Source organism: Triturus cristatus, chromosome 5_2, assembly GCF_964204655.1.
Source record: "Triturus cristatus chromosome 5_2, aTriCri1.1, whole genome shotgun sequence".
Taxonomy (NCBI): Eukaryota; Metazoa; Chordata; class Amphibia; order Caudata; family Salamandridae; genus Triturus; species Triturus cristatus.
In genome coordinates this window covers 965,541,452-965,565,654 of record NC_140588.1, presented here as the reverse complement: position 1 = coordinate 965,565,654, position 24,203 = coordinate 965,541,452, and the positions used below count along the sequence as shown (strand labels likewise).

General features: G+C 43.7%; 1 protein-coding gene across 4 annotated transcripts in view; it reads left to right on the top strand.

Moving 5' to 3' along the window:
• GUCY2F (guanylate cyclase 2F, retinal) overlaps positions 1–18,870 on the top strand; it is a 347,423-nt gene extending 328,553 nt beyond the window's left edge. For 2 of the 4 annotated variants that reach the window (XM_085608170.1, XM_085608167.1), the window contains 2 exons: positions 1,814–1,877; positions 18,432–18,870. In XM_085608170.1, the coding sequence (XP_085464296.1) occupies positions 1,814–1,877; positions 18,432–18,533 (166 nt within the window). In that variant the 3' untranslated portion in view covers positions 18,534–18,870. Of the gene's footprint in view, positions 1–1,813; positions 2,408–18,431 lie in introns of those variants that run through there. The other 2 variants (XM_085608168.1, XM_085608169.1) reach the window with 2 other exon arrangements.
• Positions 18,871–24,203: the final 5,333 nt, after the last annotated feature.

The following is a 24,203-nucleotide window of genomic DNA, read 5'->3' as shown; positions in this document are numbered from 1 at the left end:
GCTGTGGACTCAGCAATCTATCTTAAATAAATAACCAAAAAAGAGTCCACCCATACTTCAAAAATAACTATCCTTCCAGTGATCTTAGTAGTATTTAAGGAAAACAATAGGTTTTCTTAAAATAACCCTCACCCACCAAAATGTCCCTTGGTGGCATGCTTCATCATCGGGTTCTTCCCGCCCCGCTGTGCGGCAGCACGACACTACCAATCTTGATAGGAAGGATTAGTCGTGGATGAGTGAAAAATATATCTGTTTTACATATATATGTTTATAAATATAATATAAAAACGGGTGGACTCTAATTGTTATCTTCAACATGTCAGACTATGCAATATTTTTGAAGCAAGTAATGAAAGTCTCTTTAGTTAAGTAATGCACATAACTGCTACACAAAATGTTCAAACAACTAAGTAAAATGCTTGACATACATTGATATGTATTCCAATATCAGTTAATGAGGGCTACAGTTAAAAAGGAATGAGGTGTAGCCATAGCTAAGATGTCAGTTGATTGTCCCCCAATAATTGAATGTGGACCAATGATTGAATGTGGAGCACATGGGAACAGATATACAAAGCCACTTTGCAATCACAAAACCCGGGTTGTAAGTGCAAGAGGGTTTATCTTAATGTACAAAAGCCCTTTTATGAGTTTGAAATGTTTGTATTGACTCGTAAAAGGGCTTTTGCTATACTTTCTGAATTATATTTGAGGGGGTATGAAAGGGGCATCCACCTCCTATTTCTGAACTGAAGAGGAATGAATGGCCATCCTTGGTCACACTCATGGGTTAGTTACTGACCCATGAGTTAGGGTGGTAGCTGATTCACTTTGGGATACCTTCTCCTTTGTGAATCATGGTGGCAGCTTGGGGGTTGGGAAACAAGAGACAATGAGAGTTGAGAAGTTGAGTTGCTTACATGTTTTGTAATTCATTTGTTAGCTGTTCTCTTATGCTATTAAATTCTAGTTTTGAACATGTTTGAACTGCATCTTGCTGTACCTCTCTTTGCAACAGAATGCATGTGATAAAGGCACGCCCTTTTCAGGGTTACCATCAGACTCCTGGGCGCAGTGTGTTACATAGTCTAGTAGGGTTAAATAGAATGGGTTTTTAAGAAGTAGTCTGTAAATTGAAGTCGTGGATTGATGCCTCAGTCCAGGAACTCAACCACATTCCAAGCACTTTCCTAAACTATGGCCAGCACAAAGAGGTTTGAGGTGTAGAAGGGTGTGCTTCTTTTTGTTATAAACATGAAGTGGGGGCTACAGATTGGTGTGTGTCACAGTTGTCTAAATGTATGTAATCAACAACGTGTGCTATCTTTTACCATGAGGAGCTCTGGTCCTAGAAGGTTTCTTACAGCTGGGCTATCTAAGTTACTGACCAAATGCAAACTGCAGGCAAACCTAGAGCAGTCCCAGTGCCCCATGTAAAGGGGCATTGGGATGTTCTGCGACACAAGCCCACCTGTCTACATGGCAGAGCATGGTATCCCAGGGAATACATGGGTTGCAAACGGTTTTGTAACCTCACCTCCTCTGCCTCACAAATCATCTCTGATATCCTGTGTTAAGTTGCTATGGGCGCATCCAAGCCTATGACATGAGTACCCAACACTGTGCCTCCTACCTTTATAGACACAGTCTTGCTCACAATTGTCCAGTATTGTTTTTGCATTGATAAATAAGTAGTTCTACTTATCATAATGCAACTTCTGATCAATCCACATTATTGTTGATGCACCTTGTCCTTCGTGTGTAGCCGCATAGAAGAATGTGCCTTAGTGTCTCTTCTGTTTCTCCACAGGGAAGAGGTGGTATTCAGAGACTTGAAGCTGTTGCTAAAGACAGCAGTGAGACGAATCACCCAGGTGCGTCAAATAACAATTGCAAGAACCACAGAATCTGACAGTGGCTGAGGGTCCGGCGCACGCTGCCCCCAATACCAGGATTACAGCAAGTCAGAATCAGTTAGGAAGGACACCTATGAGAGGTCATCCTTAATGAGATTCATGCATTACTGTCGATCAACCCAAACATGATCATGCAAATGCACCACTTATTTTTACATTCCAAGGAAGTTCTGAATCTTGCGCATGACTGTCAAACCGCAGTGCGGGTCCTGTTGTACTTAAAGGTTGGGATGTGAGATCCATGAGTTGGAAAGGTGTTTCTTCTTTTCCAGGATAAAGACACAAACATAAAATACACTATTTTTAAGTATATTTACATTCACAAATTTGTAGATGGAAGGATGTAATTATGCAAGCAAACCAATGCTGCTGCGCACTAGCATAAAATGTACATTGGTATTACCTTTCCAGTAAGTAATGCATTTTGTGTCCCTTGATTAGATTCGGAAAATAGAATGAGTTACTTTTTCATGATTTCATATGTGTTATGCTTGTGTATACACACACATATATATATATATATATATATATATACTCTATGTGTGTGTATGTTTACAGATTAAAAGATTGCAATTAAATTGTGTAAAATGCGGAGTAATGCAAATTATATCGATAAGCTAACATTTGCCCATCTGTACATAGGGTATTTATAAAATTGACATTTGGTCAAATTCCTATAGGAGAAAATGTATTGGTTAAGAGAGATGGGATTAGTCTACATCTTGGCTGTCATTTTTATAGGGACAAAATACAGGACATGGTTCATGTTTTGTGTTTTTTGTCCTGGCTTGACGCATTTACAAATAAAACTTATTAGACATGTTTGGTTTTTACAAATATCCAGTAGAAAGCAACGAGGAAGCATTTATTTTTGTTATTGCCTGGCAAAACTTTATGGCTCATTTCTTAAACTGTAGTAATGCTGGAGATTGCAGTTTTTTAAAATATTTTTAACAAATGGATGTATTCCATGATAGAGTACAAATTAATATGGAAGCACTTTATCTATTGTTAAATTCATCTACCGTGAATATTTGTTATTGTGATTACATTTTTTGTCTAATTTTTCTAAACTGTAATAATGCTGGAGATTTGTAGTTATATATTTGTACCAAAATAAAATAAATGTATTCCATGATAGAACAGAAATGAACAAGGAAGTAATGTTTTTCTTCACCCAATTCTCCTAGTGTGTTTATTCAATAAACATCCCTGGCTCAATTTATAAAGTCATAATTGTTTAAACATTATGTATTTTCTTTTTTTTATCTGTACTAGGTTTTAGTAGTGTTTCCGCTGTGTTAAATGAAATAAATAAAATTATATATATATATGTATTGTTGTGAGAAAGGCCTCTTTGACGGTCGAAACACATCACCAGAGCTTGCTTAAATAAACGTAAGCATCTTGTGATCCCGAGTGTGCTAGAGGCTGTTTGTGGATTTGTGGATTGTGGATTGGTAATGGGCATTGAAATATATATATATATGTATTTATAAATATATATGGGTGTCTGTGTGTGTGTGTGTGTGTGTGTGTGTGTGTGCTTGTATATACATACATATATATATACACATTGTGTAGTCCCTTTTCCGTCATGATACACCTTTGTAATAGTTTAAAGATGGCGTCTTCCTGATGTGCCGGTAACACCGAAGAAGGCAGTTCGCCGAAACGCATTTGTTTGGTCTGAATAAAAGATCCTGAGGAACGTCACCCGTGAGTGCTTACTTTCCTTATAATATGGGAATGAGAGCTGTTATACTTTGTGGAGTGCACCGCCACTGGACAGCACCCGTCTACGGGTGATTTCAATTTTGGTGCAAATGGAGCGCTAATGTATATATATATATATATACACACAGACACACATACGTATTTATTTGTTTGTATATATATAACCACACACACAAACACACACACATAAATATTGTATTAGAGGGGCATGGATTTCTTTAGCTACATATAATATCAAACTGTTTTTGAACCTGATAAGCAGATAAAACCTCATTTACTGACATCATTAAACGAAAATTCCAAACTTGAAGTCTAGAAGGTGAATTTAATTAGGTTGTGAGTTTAGTATATGCTATGCTTGTGTAAATGTTCTGTGATAAATGTAACTGAAAACCTCCTAAAGACCACAAATACTACTTAGTGCTATCTTTTTGAAGATATTCTGTCACTGCATATCATAAACAAGAATCCAATATTACCTTTATTTTTGGTGTAGGGGTTTAACCTGTACTCAAAAGTGGTGTTGAGAACCTCTGCTGAATACAAGACATGCTATGTAAATTGATCTCTTCAATTTCTTACAGCAGTAGCAATGTTATCACGCCTAGAACCACTGATGACATTGCCAGTTGGTGTGCAAGGAGAAGTATTCTTATTTTGTGGGCTGTTCAGAGCAGCACAGGGCCCTGCAAACATATACAATATGAATAATAATTTTAAAAAGGGTACGTTATGTACTAATGTAGTCCTACTTCGCCACCAAATCCCGGAACGACCTCCACCAATGCACCTCCCCTTCACTGGAAGACTTCAGAAAGAAGCTCAAGATCTGGTTATTCGACCGTCACAGTCATCCGCCAACGGCTCACGGAACCTCAGTACCTGGAGACCCCCGGGGTGACAAGTCACTCTCTACAAGACCTAATGATTGATTGATTGTGCCACTCTCACCAGTACCCTTTCAAAAGTGTCTCTGACCTGCCACTGCAGTGTCTGCACATGCAGTTTTTAACTGCCATGTCGACCTTACAAGTGCATCCACTTGCCAGCCTCGAACCTTCCCTTTTCTCACATGTAAGTCACACCTAAGGTAGGCCCAAGGTACCCCCATGGGCAGGGTGCAGTGTATGTTGAAGGTATGACATGTATTGGTGTGTTTTACACGTCCTCATAGTGAAATACAGTGTATTTTGTTTATCACTATTGCAAGGACTAGCTCTCCTATAGGCTATCATAGGAGCTTCTTTGTAACATTTTACAAGCATGACTTTCAATTGGGAACAGCTAGAGATTTAGAGTTTAGGCTCTCTCATCGCAGAATTTAATACCACGCCTTTTATTGAAGGTAGTTTTTAAAATGTGTGTTGAAAATGCCACTTTTCTATAGTGAGCATTTTCTTGTTAAACCATCCTGTGTGCCTCTGCCTGCTTGTGAATTCATCTGGTTTTAGACTGACGGGCTGTTTATGCATTCACTCTAGACTCTCACACAAAGGGAGCTGAGGTGTGCCCTGCATATGCTGATGAGTCATCCCAGGCTAGAGTGGTGGGAGGAATTGTCACCTGAGTAGGCTGTGGCTGCCCTACACAATGCTGACTCCACCTCCTGTAGTGTGGCTGGACCAGGGAGGACAAAACTGGTTTTACTGAGCAAGACAGAGTTTCTGAACAAAGACTTGAAAGGAAAAAGGGGTATAAGTATTCAACCTAAAACAAGAAAACTTTAGATTACTTCTGGAATCAAGAGGAACTTCTGCCAATCAATCATAGCATTTGTAAATCCCACTACATACCCGCGAGGGCCTCAAGGCGCTGGGGGGGCGGGGCGGGGGGGGAAAAGCTGCTACTGTTTGAAGAGCCAGATCTTGAGAAATCTTCTGAAGGTCAGAAGGTCTTCGGTCTGCCGCAGGCAGATGGGGAGGGTGTTCCATGTCTTGGCGGCGAAGTGGGAGAATGATCTGCCGCCGGCAGTTACTCTTCGGATGCGGGGGATGGTGGCGAGGGCGCGGTCTGCGGAGCGGAGCTGGCGGGTGGGGGTGTAGCGGCTGAGTCGGCTGTTGAGGTACGTTGTGGAGTGCCTTGTGTGCGTGGGTGAGGAGTTTGAAGGTTATCCTCTTGTTGACGGGGAGCCAGTGCAGGTCTCTCAGGTGGGGTGTGATGTTGCTGCGGCGAGGGCTGTCGAGGATCAGGCGTGCGGAGGCGTTCTGGATGCGTTGAAGCCGTTTCAGGAGTTTGGCCGGGGCTCCTGCGTAGAGTGTGTTTCCGATTTCCAGTCTACTGCTGATGTGGGCCTGGGTGACCGTCCTTCTTGTTTCGGTGGGGATCCACTTGAAGATCCTGCGAAGCATGCGGAGGATGTTGAAGCAGGAGGAGGAGACAGCATTGACCTGCTTCATCATGGAGAGGATAGAGTCGAGGATGACCCCTAGGTTGCGTGCGTGGTCGGTGGGAATTGGGGGTGTTCCTAGTGCAGTCGGCCACCAGGAGTCATCCCAGGCCGAGGGGGTGGATCCGAGGATGAGGACCTCCGTCTTGCCCGAGTTTAGCTTCAGTCGGCTGTTCCTCATCCAGTCGGCGACAGCCTTCATTCCTCCGTGGAGGTTGGTTTTGGCGGTGTGGGTGTCCTTGGTGAAGGAGAGGATCAGCTGGGTGTCATCGGCATAGGAGATGATGTTGAGGTTGTGCCGCCGTGCGATGTGGGCGAGCGGTGCCATGTAGACATTGAACAACGTTGGACTGAGGGATGAGCCTTGGGGTACGATCCCGGTGGCTTCAGAGCGGAAGGGATCTGAAGATCTGTAAGATCTGTAAGGAGGAGTACTGCCCCTGGGCGTTGCTTTGCTGGGTTGGCCTGCAGTTGCTGCTTCTGCCAAGGAGAGAACAAAGACTGGACTTTACTGTGAACAGTGCTTGAGAAGAATCTCCAAGGGCTTGTATGTACTTGCCTCCTGTTCTGAAGTCTCAGGGACACAAAGACTTTACCTACAACCATCTTGAACTCCACTGCTGGGAGTTCTGACCTGCCTAGGAGCGTCTATTTCAGTCCTGGGCCCCTAGAGGTTGTTCCTGCTACAGAAAGCTGTGAAGAACTAAAGAAATCTACAAAATCGATGCTTCGCAGTTCTTGCGAATACATTTTCCGATACAGAACTGCAGAGCAGGAGAAATTCCCCACGCACAGTCCTGTGCGGCCTAAGAAATTGACGCATCGCCTGCCCGCAGCCCAAGAAACCATCGCACATGACTCGAAGGCCCCACTATGCGGCTAAAAGAATCGACACACCAGCGGTCAGAGGCTACAGAAATCAACGCAGCACCCGTAGCGCCTGAATTTTCTCACGCATCGCACTACTGCTGCAAGTTTCTCCGATGCAGTACCCACAGACCAGAATCGCTTGAGAAATCGACGCATCAATTCCCCATACAGTCCGGATTCCCCACATCACTTTGTGCAGTCCCCAAGGACTCAGGAGCTGATGCCTTGCTGTGCTTTTCGATGCTTCCCTCGTATGCGGCTGTTTTGCCTCGTGGATTTTCACGCATTTGAGGTACGTGTGTAAAAATCACACATCCATAGATTTCTATAAACAGAATTGCTTGAACCTTTTAAAAGTCATATTTTTGGTTGTGTATGTTGGATTTTTGTCGTTTTTGTCTTGTTTGGTTTACATAAAGATACTTTATTTGTCTAAACTGATGTGGTGTGCATTTGTGGTGTTTTCACTGTGTTACTGTGTGTGATATGCATAAATACTTTACACGTTGCTTCTGAGATAAGCCTGTCTGCTCGTGCCAAGCTAACAAGGGGATGAGCAGGGGTTATCAAAGTGTGTAACTCCCTTACCCTGACTAGAAGGAAGGGTCCCTACTTGGACAGGGTGCAAGCCGCTGCCAACTAGAGACCCTCAATTCTATAAAGAGAAGTTTGCTTGGGTTTAGTGGGTGTTCTGAAGGACAGTGATGATTTCCTTATTCATGATAAGACAATCCCCAAACCCCGCCAAACGCTAAAGGACACCCTGCAGCAGATATCAGACTGCGGCCTAACACTACACTGCCAAAAGTGTGTTGTGCCTACAGAGGAAATTAACTTCATGGATACCTTTTCTCCAACAATGGGGTTAAGGTGGGCCCCCAAAAAGCAACAAACAGTAGAGAAGGCAAAGTTCTACATGCTGCTTCGGAAGTGATGAGTTTTCTGAGAATGGTTGCATACTGCGGGAGATTAATCCTCAATTTAGCAACTCTCACAGATCCATTCCGGCAGCTAACTAAGACAAAAAAAAACCTGGCCGTAGGCAATGGAACAAGAACAAAAATTGTTTGTGAACTTCAAGTAAGACTTACTTAGAAAAACAGCCAAGAAATACTTCAACCTGAAATTCACATAAGAATTGGTAGTTGACACAAACTTGTAGGGTTGGGGACGGTGTTCGTCCGAAAGCAGCAAGCAGGTATCTGGGCTCCAGAGGCATTTGCATGTATGGCTGCAGAATGGGAGTATCGGGAGACCCCTATCTCATTCGGCAGGGGGGCATCATTTTGTGCTGTGTCACTGATCTGCATGACAGAGAGGAACTTAAGCCACAATAGGGATGCAAATTGCCTGCACCTCGTCTTGACACAACATGACTCATAAGCCATTTAGGGATCACCATGGGTCACAGCTGCAACCCCTGGCTTGCCACTTGTGTTCCCTGGCACTGCCTATGTGACCGCTGGCCTCTGAAGTGGCAAAATCAGTACCTGCAACACAATAGCAGCTCATCCTTTAGGACATCGGTTGGGGCTCCACTCGCCTTGTTTTCTCTCAATTTGTTATCACACTAATAGTGAATAGCACTACATTATTCACTTTTAGTGTAATAAAAATGGAGTACAATTAGCTGGAATATGACCTTTCCTAGCAGATGAGGTAAGTAAAAAAAAATGCTTTTAAATGTAGGTTGTGTGCACGCTTGCGGGTGGGAGTGTGTTTATCTGTGAAAGCGTGCATGTGCGAATGTGTATGTGTATGTCTAAGCATGTATGTGACTGAAAATGAAGGTCGAAGGGTATGTGATGTCACATTCACTACCCCTGGCATTTTGGTGAATTGACGTCCATGACTTCTACAGATTCAGATTTGATTCAACTGCATATTTCACTCATCTGATTTATTTTGTCTTTCCATGTATTCAGGAGTTTGGCTCCTCCACAATGGCGGAGAAGAGTCGCCCCACTGGCCCAGAGCCAGCAGCTGATAAATACAATGATATTTTAATATTGTTTCATTTTCCACCTGCTGGCTGAGCCAGAGTGTGTAGGGAGGGGCGGGCCGGTCCATGGGAGAGAGGAGTGGAGTGTCTGTTTGTTTGGCCGTCTTAGTCCGGCCAAACTGACATGCGCAGTTGGTTTTCTCCATCCCAGCTGTATTAATCAGCACAGACTCCCTCAGTGCTTAATCTGTTAAAGAATAAGTGCCACAACTCTCGTCAGGAGACCACTGCAGCTTGCACCACACATTGCCTCTGCTATGCTGCCAATGATCGTAACAACACAACTACGAACCATCACACTCCTACAAGTGTGACAATGCAGACTATTTCAGGCCCCCAAAGCTACAAGAATGGGTTAAGCGGCAGGTAATAGTCATTTATAATGTATATTGAATTAATAATCAACTGTTGTTGTGGTTATCTCTAAATTGTCCAGACACCGCCACCTTGTGGCAGACTGTCAAAAGCGCCAGGATTGACAATTAAGTGCCAGTGCCGAGCACCTGAAACCACCAGCTCAAATTAGGCACTTGACTCCCCGTGCCTGAGTGAGCGTTAAACCAGTCCGCTCAGGCCAATCCCTGCCCTGCTCTCATAGCATGAGAGCAACACAGGGATTGCACAGGCAGTCTCTGGTGCTGTCCCAGTGTCTGCTGGGCCCAGGAAGAAGAGGAACACCGAGGCACGAGGAGCGAGATAGCCGGCAGCTTCAGATGTCTTTTTTTTTTATTATTTATTATTAACCTTCCCTGTGCCCCCTCCACCCGCCCCAACACTTTTTGTTTGTGTCCAAATGGAGGCCATCTGCCATCGGAGCCCTGATTCCCATTGGACAACAATCTCATGGCAGGACACTATGGTCAGTGCATCACAACACTTCTATGGTCTCTTCTTTCTGCTGGAAACATAAGGGTGGTGGCAGGGCATTCACCTTCTTGGTTCCCTCACACTGGAACTTCCTGCCTCTGTTTCTCAGGACTTCTGGGAGCTATTCTAGGTTCACGAAAGTCTGCTCCTTGGTTAAGATCTTGCCCTATGTTCTCTTCTCTGTTTCAGTTTAGTTCTCTTCCGCTGCATAAAGAGCGTGGGCATAAAGGGCCTCGGACATTTTACAGAACACACATCGAGGGAGACTTGCCATCATCTGGTGATGGATGGCCATCAGGGTACTTCAGTCTTTACACTAAAGTTCAGCACTCCCCTCCCCATTCCAAAACCTACAACCTGCCATCTCTAACCTTCATTCAAATACAAAACGACAACCCACCCTACTAAGGATATGTTTGTTGCATCAACACGTCAGCAAAGTCACAGCAAGGGTATTTCAGGCATTCATTTAATAATCCGTTGCATCTACTGCTAATGTAATACAGAACACGGAGTTTAGATAGGCAACGTGTAAATTCGCATTCAAAACCTTTAACTATCAATCCGATTTCAGTTGAAGCAATGTAAGGCAATAGTGCCATCCAACGGTCAGTTGATTTAATTCCAACTAAGTAATTCTGGCAAATTAGTAACTATTTATTTCCTTTCTTCTTTGATTTCCCCAACTCCCGTTCCTCCCCTATTTCAGTTTATCTTTTTTATCTTTCTTTATTTTGTTATTTCTTGCTTTTCCTCTTTCAATTTCGCTGTTTTCACATGTAGTCTTTCAATTATCTTCCCCCTTGTTAAAGCTTGCTTCTTTCCTTTGTACTTTCTTCTCATTCAATTTTTCCTGCTTTCAATTGTATTTCTCTTTTATTTTTCCATTTTATCCGTTCACTTCCTTTTTCTTCTTACATCTGTTCTTCCTACCCCCTCTTCGATTCTTGCTTTCTCTCTTTTTACATGCGTCCTTACTAAACATTTACAGAAACTGAGGGGTCAAGCTGTTCAGAGAGGAAAGTACAGCTCTACCTTTGTTAAGTCCAAATTCCAATAACTTATGGCCATAGTATAAAGTCTATATCAATCCAAATACTGGGTCCATTAAAAATGTTCAACAATCCCTATCCCCAATTTTTTTCCAGGGGATCAGTCACACTTCTTCCTAAACAAGCTTTATTTGAAGGTGAAATGGGTGTAATTATTTCCATGCTACCTTCCACTGTCTCATTAAAATGAATGTTGTTTGGGCTTGATCGACAAGTAAAAGTGCTGCATTTGTATTCCTACGTGTGGGTGTAAACGCATGACTGTTAGAAATTCGCAGCTCTGGTTGCAGCCTTCCTGACATGTGCCTGGTGCCTGGTAACGTCATGTGACTTTGCTATTTCTCTAAAGCAGAGTTATACGCAGGGTGACCATTGGGGAAGGCAGACTTCTTTCCACGGGGGAAACATTGTTTCCCTTTGAGAAATCCCTTCCCATAAGCCACTAGAAACTGTGGCAGGGAAAACCTCCAGAATGTACAAATTCGCAGTAGGAAGGCCGTTAATGCCTGATAGAAATTCTTTAATGGATAAATATTAGACGTAACTGAAGCCATTTTCTGTTCTGAATGAGGGTTTACAAACATATTTTGCTTTGTGAATCAGGCCCTATGCAGTAGCGGTGCGTCCATTAGGGCATTGGGCATAGCCCCCCCCCCCGCCCGCAGCGTCGCCCGCAGCGTCGGCATCTTTGAACTTAAGTAAACTGAATCAGTTTACTTAAGTTCAAAGAAGCAGAGGGAGAACTGACAATCATGTCAGTCAGCATGACGTCAGACCGCCGGTGGGCGGTCCGGCATCATGATGACTGACATGATCGTCATACGGACCAGGCAGGGGCAACAGGCAGCAGCACAAGTGCGCATGATTGGGGAAGGTGAGCGAATTTTCGCTCTGTGCCCAGTCATGCGCACTAGTGTGTGATCTGGCTGGCGCATGCCCATTAGGAGACCGAGGGTTGAGCAAAGGCTCAAACCTCGGTCTCCTAATGGGCAGGCGGGCGAGCAGTAACCATGCCCTAAGCCAATCCTGGCGCTGCCGGGATTGGCTGAGAGCCTGAGAGGGGCTGTACCGCTGTAGGCGCCAACGAACGGACCAGATGCGGCGCGGACGTGCTCAGGACCTCAGCAGGTAGGATAAAGATTTTTTTAAATTTATTTTAACACTCTCCCCACCCCCGCGCAACATCCTTCCCCCCTTCCCCCCCGCGAGCTACGACTGTTGACCACGCGTTCTGCAGCTCTTGGCGCCGCGCTGGGTGGGAGCAGATGTTTATTTTGTGCTGAAGGGGGAAAGTCTTTTTGCTAAGCAGACAAAATGTTTGCATGGAAGAGAAGAGAGTTTAGAGAGGAGAGATCAGAGAAGCAGGCAAGGTGAGTGCGGAGTAGAGATGGAAGTGAACGAAGCAGGCAAGGTGAGCAGGCATGTGAGTGCACAACGAAGGGGGAGGTGACAGGAACAGCAACGTAAGAGGAGGGAGTGAGCAGGTAAGGTGAGGGGACAGGAGGGAGTGATCAGGCAACGTGCGGGCAAGGTGAGTGCGGGGAAGAGGAGGGAGCAAGCAGGCAACTTGTGAAGTGTACGAGAACACAGTAAAAAGTGAAAGTCCAAGAGGTCACCAAGAAACAGCACTGCCAGTTACCTTCAACTGAGACTTGGAAACAATTCCTGTTTTGTTGATGTCTAATCATGGAGTGAAGGCATGCCAGATAGGCTTCAGAAGCACATGCGGCTCTGTGCCACTGCGGGTAAAACGAACTTCTGCTTTGTAGAGCTGCATATCACCACACAGGATGGCCCATTCAGCGTTGTCAGCATTCTGGATCTTCAATTGGACATTGTGCTGGTCCATTACACTGTGCGCGTGCTCCACTCCGGAAATGGCGTGTGTACTGTTTTGCGGGTAGAATGAAGGATCACAGGGGAAAGCGCTGCAGATAAAAGTCGGTGCAGTCTGTGCAATCTAGGTTAGATGGCTGTCTAACTTACACCCGGAGTGGAATGTACTACACATCACTTTTTTGCAGCTACAGAGGATGGTCACAAATCTGAATACAGCACGTGTCTGCTTTTGAAGCTCTTCAAAGGTTCTCACAGAGCGTGGACACAGCTAACGTTTTTACCGGCTAGTTAGGCACAACATTTATCAGTGAGGCAGCCCACACATGCATGGCTGATTCAGTGAGTAATTTCAGCTGCATGCCTGTGTTCTACCTTGTAAAGTGGTAGTTCACGCTGATCATGCGCGAGCACATCAACAGATTTGGGGAGAGGATGTGGTCCGTCGGCTTAAACTGCCGACTTTGGTGCTGGAAACCAGAGTTCGAGCCTCGAGGTCGCGTCCACATACTGTGATTCTGGGCAAATCACTTAATCTCCCCGTGCCTGAATGTGTAATGTAAATACGGTGCTATGTAAAGCGCTCCAATACCTTCGGGTCGAGTTCGCGCTATATAAATATGCAAAAAAACCAACAAAAAAAACAGATGGCTGAATGTGACATTACAGTTTACATATGGGCCTTCCGCCAAGGGCTCATACCTTTATAAATTGAGCAGTACTTTACACAAATGCAGCGCAAAAACCCTAGCCTCATATCAGACAGTTTTATGGACGTCAGATGGGGAAACGCTTCAGGCCTATTAGCAGCTAAGCTAAAAACTGTCTGTAGCAAAGCCTGTGCACGAAGACACTTTTCCCTCACTATGACTAGCGGTGCTCCACCGGAAGCGACCTTCGCAGACTCCTTTGCTATGTTGTTACGACTATTTGTAGAGTGCACAACTCACCCTTAAGGGTATCTAGGTGCTAGCTAAGAAGGGAGCTGAGATGATTGAGTCTGAGGTCTAGTAAAGAACCATGTCTTCAGTTTCTTGTGGAATTCAAGGACTGAGGAAGTGGCTGTGATGTGCATTGGAAGCTTGTTCCAGTCCTGGGTGTGAGGTGGGAGAAGCTGCAGCCGTTGGCTCTGGCTCTGTGGAGTGGTGGATCTGAGCAAGCACTTTCCAAAGTTAATGCTGCATGCAGTTCAAGACACTGGGCAAGCTAAGCATACATTTTAAAGGGCTAAAGTTGTCATGCTGTACAATTTACATATTACAGTAACTGTTGAACAAATTAATGCAAGAAGATACAGAGCAGTTTTTAATGTTTTAATATTTCAAGACTATACGTTCCCACTGCTTAATATGCCTTGCTTTATCGCTGCATTCATTTGCTTTAAAATGCACCATTTGCCAATCTTTTTTAAATTTCTTTCTCAGGAGAGGGACTCTCCCTCGACCCCAGGTTTGTCCATTGAACTTGTTCACATCGCTAACTAGTGTGTTCTATTGGAAAGGGTAGAGCCAAAGCAGCCTTGCTTAGTACCCTAACCCTCTTCAGAAGTCAGACTTGCTTGGCAACCCAGAAATTCTCAGAAATAATGTTTGAGTTTTCCTTTATGAATGCCTAGAACTACTGAATTTTTAGTCCATTTATCACAGATATAGTGCTGAAAATCGCACCAAAAAGAGGCCCCCCCTTAGCCCCCCTTATTGCCTTTGGCCTCGCTCGCTGCGCTCGCTCGCATGCGTTGATTCGCTGTGCATACGCCTCACCAGTTTCAAATTCCACCAGCCGCCCCTGGCCCTATGTATTATACAATAGTTTCTTTGGCTTGGGTTTTTGATCTTGTTTGTGTGGATATTTGCTTAGAGTTTGTTGGTTGTGTCGGACAGAGAATCTAGACACCGGCAGCTGAGGGGAACGCTCACAAGTACCTCTGTGGTTTTCTGAACGCTTGATCACACCCGATTGAGCACCTACAGAAATGCTGCAGTACATTTACAAATCGGATGCAAAAAATTCATTCCAACACGCCTATATTTACAGGGTTGTAGAGAGGAAGATTTCCCCACATAAAACAAAATTTACTTTTTTTTTTATGTAAGGAGAAAAAAGAAGAAAAAAAAGTTAAAACCCATTTATATCGTCACCCTATTCATAAACTTTGAAATGTTCCTGTTATTTAGTACTTGCACGTGTACTACTCATTTGAATCTTTTCATGAGTTATGTCCATCCAGGCCGGCAGTTCAGTTGTGCCCTGTGCAATCTGCATGCAATTATATAAAAATGTACTGATCCAGAGCATGTTAGTTAGCGCCTGTCCTACTTCCTAATTCTACCATCTGGTGCTTGATTGGCCAACTACTTACTTCCATGGCCTCGATTTATCACAAAGGCAGCCTGTGCCCTCCACATGAGTCCTTTCAGTAACGGGTTCTCTCTCATTCAGATTTGGTTACCTCTGCAGCAAGGGTTGTGTCACCACTCAAGAATGATACACCTGCTGTTGCAGTGTATACGGCTGTGTTGTTGTGGTGCTCACGGTCTACACATCTGTAATCTTTCCACACCTTTTGATGCTCCATACATGCAATCCTTCCCTGTTTGCTTGTTACCACCACCTTACTGCTTGCTTTTTTACCCTCTCCCCTGCTGCCATTTAAGCCCTGCTGCTGCTGATGGTATAACCATTGTAGCTTCCCCATACTTCAATGCTTCCTGGAAGTAGCCATATTTTAATGCTTCCCCTTGGCAGCCATAGAAATATGCTCAAATATTTGAGGACAGGAAAATGTGCTAATCTTGCTCCAGGCTTTGAATATTGGTTGGCGTAGAGTGGATTATTTCAGAGTGAAGTGAAGTGGCGTAGAGTAGAGTGGTGCAGGGAATAGTTCTGTGGCCTAGAGTGGCATAGAGTGTAATGGCGCACAGTAAATGGTGTAGAGTGCAGGAGCAAAGAGTAGATTAGAGTGTCATACAGTGGATTGGCATAGAGTGCAGAGGCGTAGAGTGGAGTGGCCTAGACTGGAGTGGTGTAGGGTGCAGTGGCCAAGAGTACAGTGTTGTTGAGTAGAGTGGTGCAGAGTATAGTAGAGAGGCCTAGGGTGAAGTAGGGTGGAGTGCAGTGGCCTAGAGTGGAGTGGTGCAGAGTGAAGTAGAGAGCAGTTGCGCAGAATGCAGTGGCATGCAGTAGTGAGAAATGGAGTGTCACAGAGTAGAGTGCAGCGCAGAGTGCAGTGACGTGGAATGGTGCATAGTTAAGTGAAGGGGTGTAGAGTGGAGTATGCATGGTGTGGTATCCCTCTGCCATTACAGACAAAACATTTTCAATTGAAAAGACCATTACATTTGCACAGACATACAGTTGTACAAATAAAACTATACAGTGCACAAATTATAGTGTGTGGAAATGGCATCAAGTAGTGTTTTGATTTGTTTTGATCATTATAAAGGTCCTGATTTATAATTTGGTGGACGAGTTACTCCATCACAATGGTGATGGTTATCTTGCCTGCCAAAATATAAATCCCATAGGATATCATGGGATTTATATTTCAGTGGACAGGCTATCCATCACCGTTGTGACGGAGCAACCTGTCCGCCATGATGCAAAGCAGGTCCTAAGTATTTGTTTCCAATACATAACAAAAGAATTTGCTTCATTTATGCTTTCCCAATTCTGATATTCAGAAATACTTGCAGTTTATTTAAATATTATTGTGTGCTAGAAAAAACCCTTTCCTACACCCAGTATACAGCAAAGTTGCCACATAAATTCTCTCACTTTGAAGTCAAAGAAAGAAAAGTAAACACCAAGCTCCCTTGGAAGACAGCTCCTGACAGTTGTCCTCTGCCTTTGAATGCACAGCAAATGTGACAAGATAAGAACAAGATGTACAGGCCTGTTTGCGGAAAGGAGCATACGTGGAAGTATACAAGGAGAGGTAGCGTGAAACTCCTTGGGAGGGACAAACTCAAACTGGAAAGCCATAAAAGCAAGCAAAAAGAAAGCCATAAAATGTGACTTACAATACACAAAGCCAATGGTAAGCAACGGGTGGAATGCATTGCCAAGGAAGCGTTCTGAATGTCCCCAAAAAGTTTTTAGCAAAATAGAAAGCTGTGCTGCCTGGTAGGCTTCGACCGACAAACTGATAGCCTTTTGAGGACACAAAATTTAGGACAGTTTAATGACAAAAATACAAAACAATTATCATCAATACAGCATGGCTCAGCAATTGCCAAAGTTCTAGGTTGTGCTAAAGGATATAGATTTGGGCGCTTTACTAAATTTACATGAATAATTATCTTCAACTATAAATATTTTTGTAGCAAGTAATGAAAGTCTCTTTAGTTAAGTATTGCACAAAACTGCTAAGTAAAATGTTCAAACAACTAAGTAAAATGCGTAACATACATTGATATGTATTTCAATGTCAGGTAATGAGGGCTACAGTTAAAAAGAAATCAGGTGTAGCCATGACTAAGATGTCAGTCGATTGTCCCCCAATAATTGAATGTCAACCAATAATTCAATGTGGAGCATATGTGATCAGATATAAAAAGCCACTTTGCAATCGCAAATCCTGGGTTGTAAGTGCAGAAGGGCTTTTCTTATTGTACAAAGGCTTTTGCTATACTTTCTGAATTATATTTCGAGGGTGTGTGAAAGGGGCGCCCCCCTCCTATTTCTGAACTGAAGAGGAATGAATGTTCATCCTTGGTCAAAAATCATGGGTTAGTTACTGACCCATGAGTTAGGGTGGTAACTGATTCACTTTGGGATACCTTTTCCTTTGTGAATCATGGTGGCAGCTTGGGGGTTGGGAAACAAGAGACAATGAGCGTTGAGAAGATAAGTTGCTTGCATGTTTTGTAATTCATTTGTTAGCTGTTCTCTTATGCAATTAAATTCTAGTTTTGAACATGTTTGAACTGCATCTTGCTGTACCTCTCTTTGCAACAGAATGCATGTGATGAAGGCGCACCCTTTTCAGGGTTACCATCAGACTCCTGGGCGCAGTGTGTTACATAGTCTAGGTTACATAGTCTAGTAGGGTTAAATAGAATGGGTCTTTAAGAAGAAGTCTGTAAATTGAAGCCGTGGATTGATGCCTCAGTCCAGGAACTAAAACACATTCCAAGCACTTTCCTAAACTATGGCCAGCACAAAGAGGTTTGAGGTGTAGAAGGGTGTGCTTCTTTTTGTTATAAACATGACGTGGGGGCTACAGATTAGTGTGTCTCACAGTTGTCTAAATGGATGTAATCAACAACGTGTGCTATCTGTTACCATGAGGAGCTTTGGTCCTAGAAGATTTCTTACAGCTGGGCTATCTAAGTTAATGACCAAATGCAAACTGCAGGGAAACCTAGAGCAGGCCTAGTGCCACACGTAAAGGCGCATGGGGATGTTCTGCGACACAAGCACACCTGTCTACATGGCAGAGCATGGTATCCTAGGGAATACATGGGTTGCAAACAGCTTTGTAACATCACCTCCTCAGCGTCACAAATCCTCTCTGATATCCTGTGTTAAGTTGCTATGGGCACATCCAAGCCTATGATATGAGTACCCAACACGGTGCCTCATACCTTTATAGACACAGTCTTGCTCACAATTGTCCAGTACTGTTTTTGCCTTGATAAATAAGTAGACCTACTTATCATAATGCAACTTCTGATCAATCCACATTATTGTTGATGCACCTTGTACTTAGTGTGTCGCCGCATAGAAGAATGTGCCTTAGCGTCTCTTCTGTTTCTCCACAGGGAAGAGGTGGTATTCAGAGACTTGAAGCTGTTGCTAAAGACAGCAGTGAGACGAATCACCCAGGTGCGTCAAATAACAATCGCAAGAACTACGGAATCTGACAGTGGCTGAGCGTCCGGCGCACGCTGCCCCTAATACCAGGATTACAGCAAGTCAGAATCAGTTAGGAAGGACACCTATGAGAGGTCATCCTTAATGAGATTTATGCATTACTGCCGATCAACCCAAACATGATCATGTAAATGCACCACTTGTTTTTACATTCCAAGGAAGTTCTGAATCTTGCGCATGACTGTCAAACCGCAGTGCGGGTCCTGTTGTACTCAAAGGTTGGGGAATGCGAGATCCATGAGATGAAAGGTGTTTCTTGTTTTCCAGGATAAAGACACAAACATAAAAGACACTATTTTTACGCATATTTACATTCACAAATTTGTAGCTCGAAGCATGTAATTGTGCAAGCAAACCAATGCTGCTGCACACTAGCATATCATGTACATTGGTATTACCTTTACAGTAAGTAATGCATTTTGTGTCCCTTGATTAGATGCAAAACATGGAATGAGTTATATTTTCATGATTTCATATCTCTGTTATGTGTATGTATACATATACATATACATACATGTATAAATAGATGTATATAAACATACATATATATATATATATATATATGTGTTTACTGATTAAAAGACTGCAATTAAATTGTGTAAGTGTATGATGCGAAGTAATGCAACTTATATCTGCAAGCTAACATCTGCCCGTCTGTAGATAGGGTCTTCATGCATTTTTAATTTGGTCAAAATCCTATTGGAGAAAATGTATTGGTTAAGAGAGATGGGATTGGTCTATATCTTGCCAGTCATTTTTATGGGGCCAAGATATAGGACATGGTTCTTGTTCTGTGTTTTTGTCCCAGCTTAATGCATTTACAAATAAAACGTATTAGATTTGTTTGGTTTTACAAAATTTCTAGTAGAAACCAACCAAAGAGGAAGCATTTATTGTTAAATCCGCCCACTGTGAATATTTGTTATCACCTGGCGAAATTTTATGGCTCAGTTCTTAAACTGTAGTAATGCTGGAGATTGTAGTTTTTAGATTTTTAACAAATGAATGTATTCCATGATAGAGTACAAATGAAAATGGAAGCACTTTATCTATTGTTAAATCTATCTACCGTGAAAATTTGTTATTGTGATTAAATATTTTGTCTAATTTGTTTAAACTATAATAATGTTGGAGATTTGTAGTTTTTATATGTTTTTAGCAAATGAATGTAAATGTATTTCATGATAGAACCGAAATGAACGAGGAAGTAGTGTTTTTCTTTACCAAATTCTCCTAGTGTGTTTATTGTAGTATTTGATGAATATCCCTAGTTCAATTTTTAAAGTCTAAATGTGTTTAATCTTTATGTATTTCCTTTTTTTATCTATATTGGATTCCAGTTATGTTTCCGCTGTACCGCTATTTAAATGAAATAAATACAATTATGTATGTGTGTGTGTGTATGTATATACATACATATATACAAACTCAAACACACACACATAATTATTGTATTGGAAGAACATGGATTTCTTTAGCTACATTTAAAATCAAATTGTTTTTTAACCTGATAAGCAGATGAAGTCTCATTTCCAGACACCATTAAAGGAAAATTCCAAACTTGAAGTCTAAAAGGTGAATTTAATTTTGTTGTGATTTTAGTATATGCTATGCTAATGTAAATGTTCTGCCATAAATTTGAATGTAAACCTGCTAAAGACCACAAGCACTACTTAGAGCTATTCTACTCTACACTCACTCTGCATAATGCCACTCCACTCTACGCCACTTCACTCTATACCAATCTAATCCATGCCACTCTACTGTATGCCACAATGCACTCCACTCCAGTCTATGCCACTGTATGCCACTCCACTCTACGCCACTTCATTCTACGCCACTCCCCTCCACACATTGACACTCTATGGCACTCTGCGCCACTCCCCTTAATGACACTCTGCTCTACACCATTCTACGCCACTCTACCCTACACCACCCTACACCACTCTACTTTATGCTACTCTCCTCTACACCACTCCAATGTCTTCCACTCCGCTGTATGCTACTCTACTTTGCCCAAATCACCTTCACTCTTCACCACTACACTTCATGCCACTCTACTATGCGGCACTCCATCTCCCTCTGTGTCACTCTATACCATTGTACTCTATGCCACACTACAGTATGCCACTCTACGCCACTCAACGGCACGCCAGTCTATGCTACTCTAGTCTACCCCATGCCACTCTACTCTGCACCACTCTACTCTACTCTACAGTATTCTATGCCACTGTACTTTACACCTTTTCTACTGTATGCTATTCTACTGTATGCCATCCTACTGTAAGTCACTCTACTCAATGCCACTCTATTCCACTCAACGCTACTCCACACCACTCCACTCCACTCTACTCCACTCTCCTTATGCCACTCTTCTCTACACCATGCCACTAACATTTAAACATGCTGAACAGCAGCCACGCTCCTGTTCAACATGCTAAAAGACATTGGCAAAGCTATCACATAGGCGAGACCTATTGGCTTTTCCAATGCTTGTTGACTTCGCCAGTGCTTCCTCAGCCCATTAAGATATTCAAACATTTTTGACAGTAGGCGCAGGCTGTCCGAAGGATTAGGCAGTGTGCTTAATTTCACTGACTTCAAAAGCCCACACTAAGTGTGTCTTTTGTGCATATTTCTAGCACATCACCTTATCCCTCACCAAGGTAGTGCAGTTTAAGCAGTTTAAATATTTTTTAAACCGTTCTATTTGCATCCTGCACATTTTCCAAAAGGTGAGCAAAAGAACGATGGATTTAACCCTGATCTCTTTACTCCGGTTGAATGTTTGATTTGTTCCGCATTCCGTCCGTCAGCTGTGTCTTTTGCTTTCTCTCCCTAAGTGCGCCGGGTATGCCCAGATGTGGGTCCCGGGCTTACTGTGTCACTGGATTCAAGCTAGCCTGGCTGATGAGGGGTGATGCCCCAAAACTGGTCCCAGGATGCTTGTTTACGGTCCAGAAAGTTCCTGGCTTGGCAGTTCGGGCTGGACTGTTCCCATGAGGAACAGGGTCAAGACTGATTTGCATATGGCTGGGTCTAAACTGGGGTGGCATGGTGAGCAAAAGAATGATGGATTTAACCCAGATCTCTTGACTTTGGGTGAGTGGTTGATTTATTCAGCATTCCATCCATCATCTGTGTGTCTTTTGCATATCTGTCTCAGGCAATACACACATGCTGAATTTTCACGTTGTAATTCTTCGAATTCATTCATTTAGTTGTGGAATTTGCTGTGTTACCAGAAAAATGACTCCATTATGACCAATACTACTTTTTTAAAGATTTTGTTGACCTCCTTTCCCCATCATCCTCAAAAGTCAGACTCATAATGCGTGGTGAAATTGAGATGAAAGAGCAGGCGAAGGGAGGGCCCGAGGATTCCTTAAAACTCATGTTCGCACAGCCAGCCCTGCGAGAACTGTTCACATTTCAGGGCAGGGAACCTCCGAAGAAAAGCATGACAGCGCCCAGCACTAAATATACCTCCCCGGGGATTGGTTATTTAAAGGAGCGGGTAGCTACAAAAAGTAATTAAGGGGGAGCCGGGCTCCCCTCTCAGGACCAAGAGTGTGAGCTGCCGTGGAGTTTGAGCGGCCGCCAGACAGGCCCTGGCGATCAGATGTGAACCACGAGTCTCCGACAGTGGCGGGCGCTTCTCCCTCGGCGTCAGTCTGCAAAACCGCCTCGGGGAGGGGAAGGCAATAGTTTTTTGTCACAGATCCAATGACTGCTGCTGCCTCAGACGACCTCGGTGCCCGGGGAAGATTCGGAGACGCTTTAGAGTCCATCGCCTTCGAAAAGAAGTCACGTCTCTCCTTTGTCCTCCGCTGAACTTGGAAAGTCTCCAGACCTGACAATCTTCGTTTCGTTGTTTGTTTAAGGAAGCGGAAGTAGTAGACGCAGGCAATCGAAGGCTGAAACTGATGCGCCGTACACAGGGTCTGGTCTCTTTGTTGTTTCTATTGAACGCCGTTTAGGGGTTGTTAGAGGTGTCAGTTCCTAGGGTGCTTCCAAGGTGAGCCTTTGAAGTCTCCTAGCAACCGACGGACGAGAAGAAACTGATGGGCGGACAAGTGTCGCATACAGCGGTGACCATGGACTGCACTTCCAGGCGCTTTATGACTCCTCGTGAGCACCATTCACCCACCGCCTTTTATCGGCTTGCTTGGGCTGTGAAACGATTTATCAAACTCGTCTACGATCTGTAAAATAAGTCATTGCAAACATGCAGTGCAGCAATGCGTCCTTACAGGGCATCCTGGGTGCACCAATCACCGCACTCAGCACACGGCACCATAGCTATAACCCTTGAACCAGGTAGATCAGCTGAGTACCAGAGAACAGTGCACGGATAAACAAACCCACTGTGACAGAATGACAACAGCTGATCCCACCCACACCCACCATCCAGGGCAATGGGCAGACCTAGAACCAAAAATCCAAAACATGCTCAAAACTGAAATCCCACCAAATTAAAGTCAATAAAAAACCTCGATAGAGACATCTAGATAAGAAACAAAGCAGAATATCGACAAGACAAGCTGGACCCCATTCGCAGGGCCACTAGGAAACGCGCGCAGGGCCATTAGGAAAAGTGCAAAAAGAACTATTGATGGACAGAATGTAGAACAATGTCATACATTCACCCCAGTACAGAGATCGGGGCCTAAATCCATCGTTTTTTTGCTCACCATGCCATTCCAGTTTGAACCCAGCCATATGCAAATCAGTCTTGACCCTGTGTCTCATGGGAACAGTCCAGCCAGAACTGCCAGGCAACTACGATGACCACAACTTGCTATAGAATACCTACATCGAACGTTACAGGAAAAGGAGGTGTAGTAAAAAAATAAAAAAACATACAAAATATGCTCTTATCTGTGCAGGAGTGATCTGGACATAGCATGCCACCAGTAAACACACTTTTACGAAATCAGACGCCGCTATCACTCAAAGAAGGTGGAAATAGCACCTCTACTATTGGACACATTTAGGGTCACATTTACAATATTTTGATGCACGGCAGTGCAGCAAGCCTTCCTGCTGCCCTGCCGTGCGTCAATGTAAAAGGGCAGGAATGCGCTGTATCTTCAAGATACAGCGCATTCCTGTCCTTTTACCCTGTGCGGGCATGTGCCAACGCAGGATGGTGCAAGGGTGTCGGTGTTCTAGGGGTGATTGTTTTTGTGCAGGAAGGAACATCTTCCTGCACAAAACAATCATAAGAGGTATTTTCCTCTTTCGACGTGTGCTGCAGAATGCAGCACACACAGAAAAAGGAAAACGAAGGAGAAATAGAGGTATTTCTCCTCGTTGCGCATCCCTTACGCCTCCCCTGGGGACGCGTAGGAATCTGATGCATTCACAGGCTTACAAAACCTTGTAAATCTGGCAGTGCGTCAGGTTCCATGGATGTTGCGTGGGAACACCCACAGCAGTACCCATGAAACGCCTCTTTCATGCAGAGTAATGCATGAAAGGGGGCCATATTTACAAGTTCATGAACAGTCACGCAGGGTGACTTTACATGGCCTTGTAAAAATGGGCAAGTCCACTGCGCCACCGGTGCATCAAAAAGACTGACGCACCAGCAGCTCAATGGGCTTGTAAATAAGCCCCTTATTGTTTAGTAAAGGAACCCTAATCTGGGTCAGACC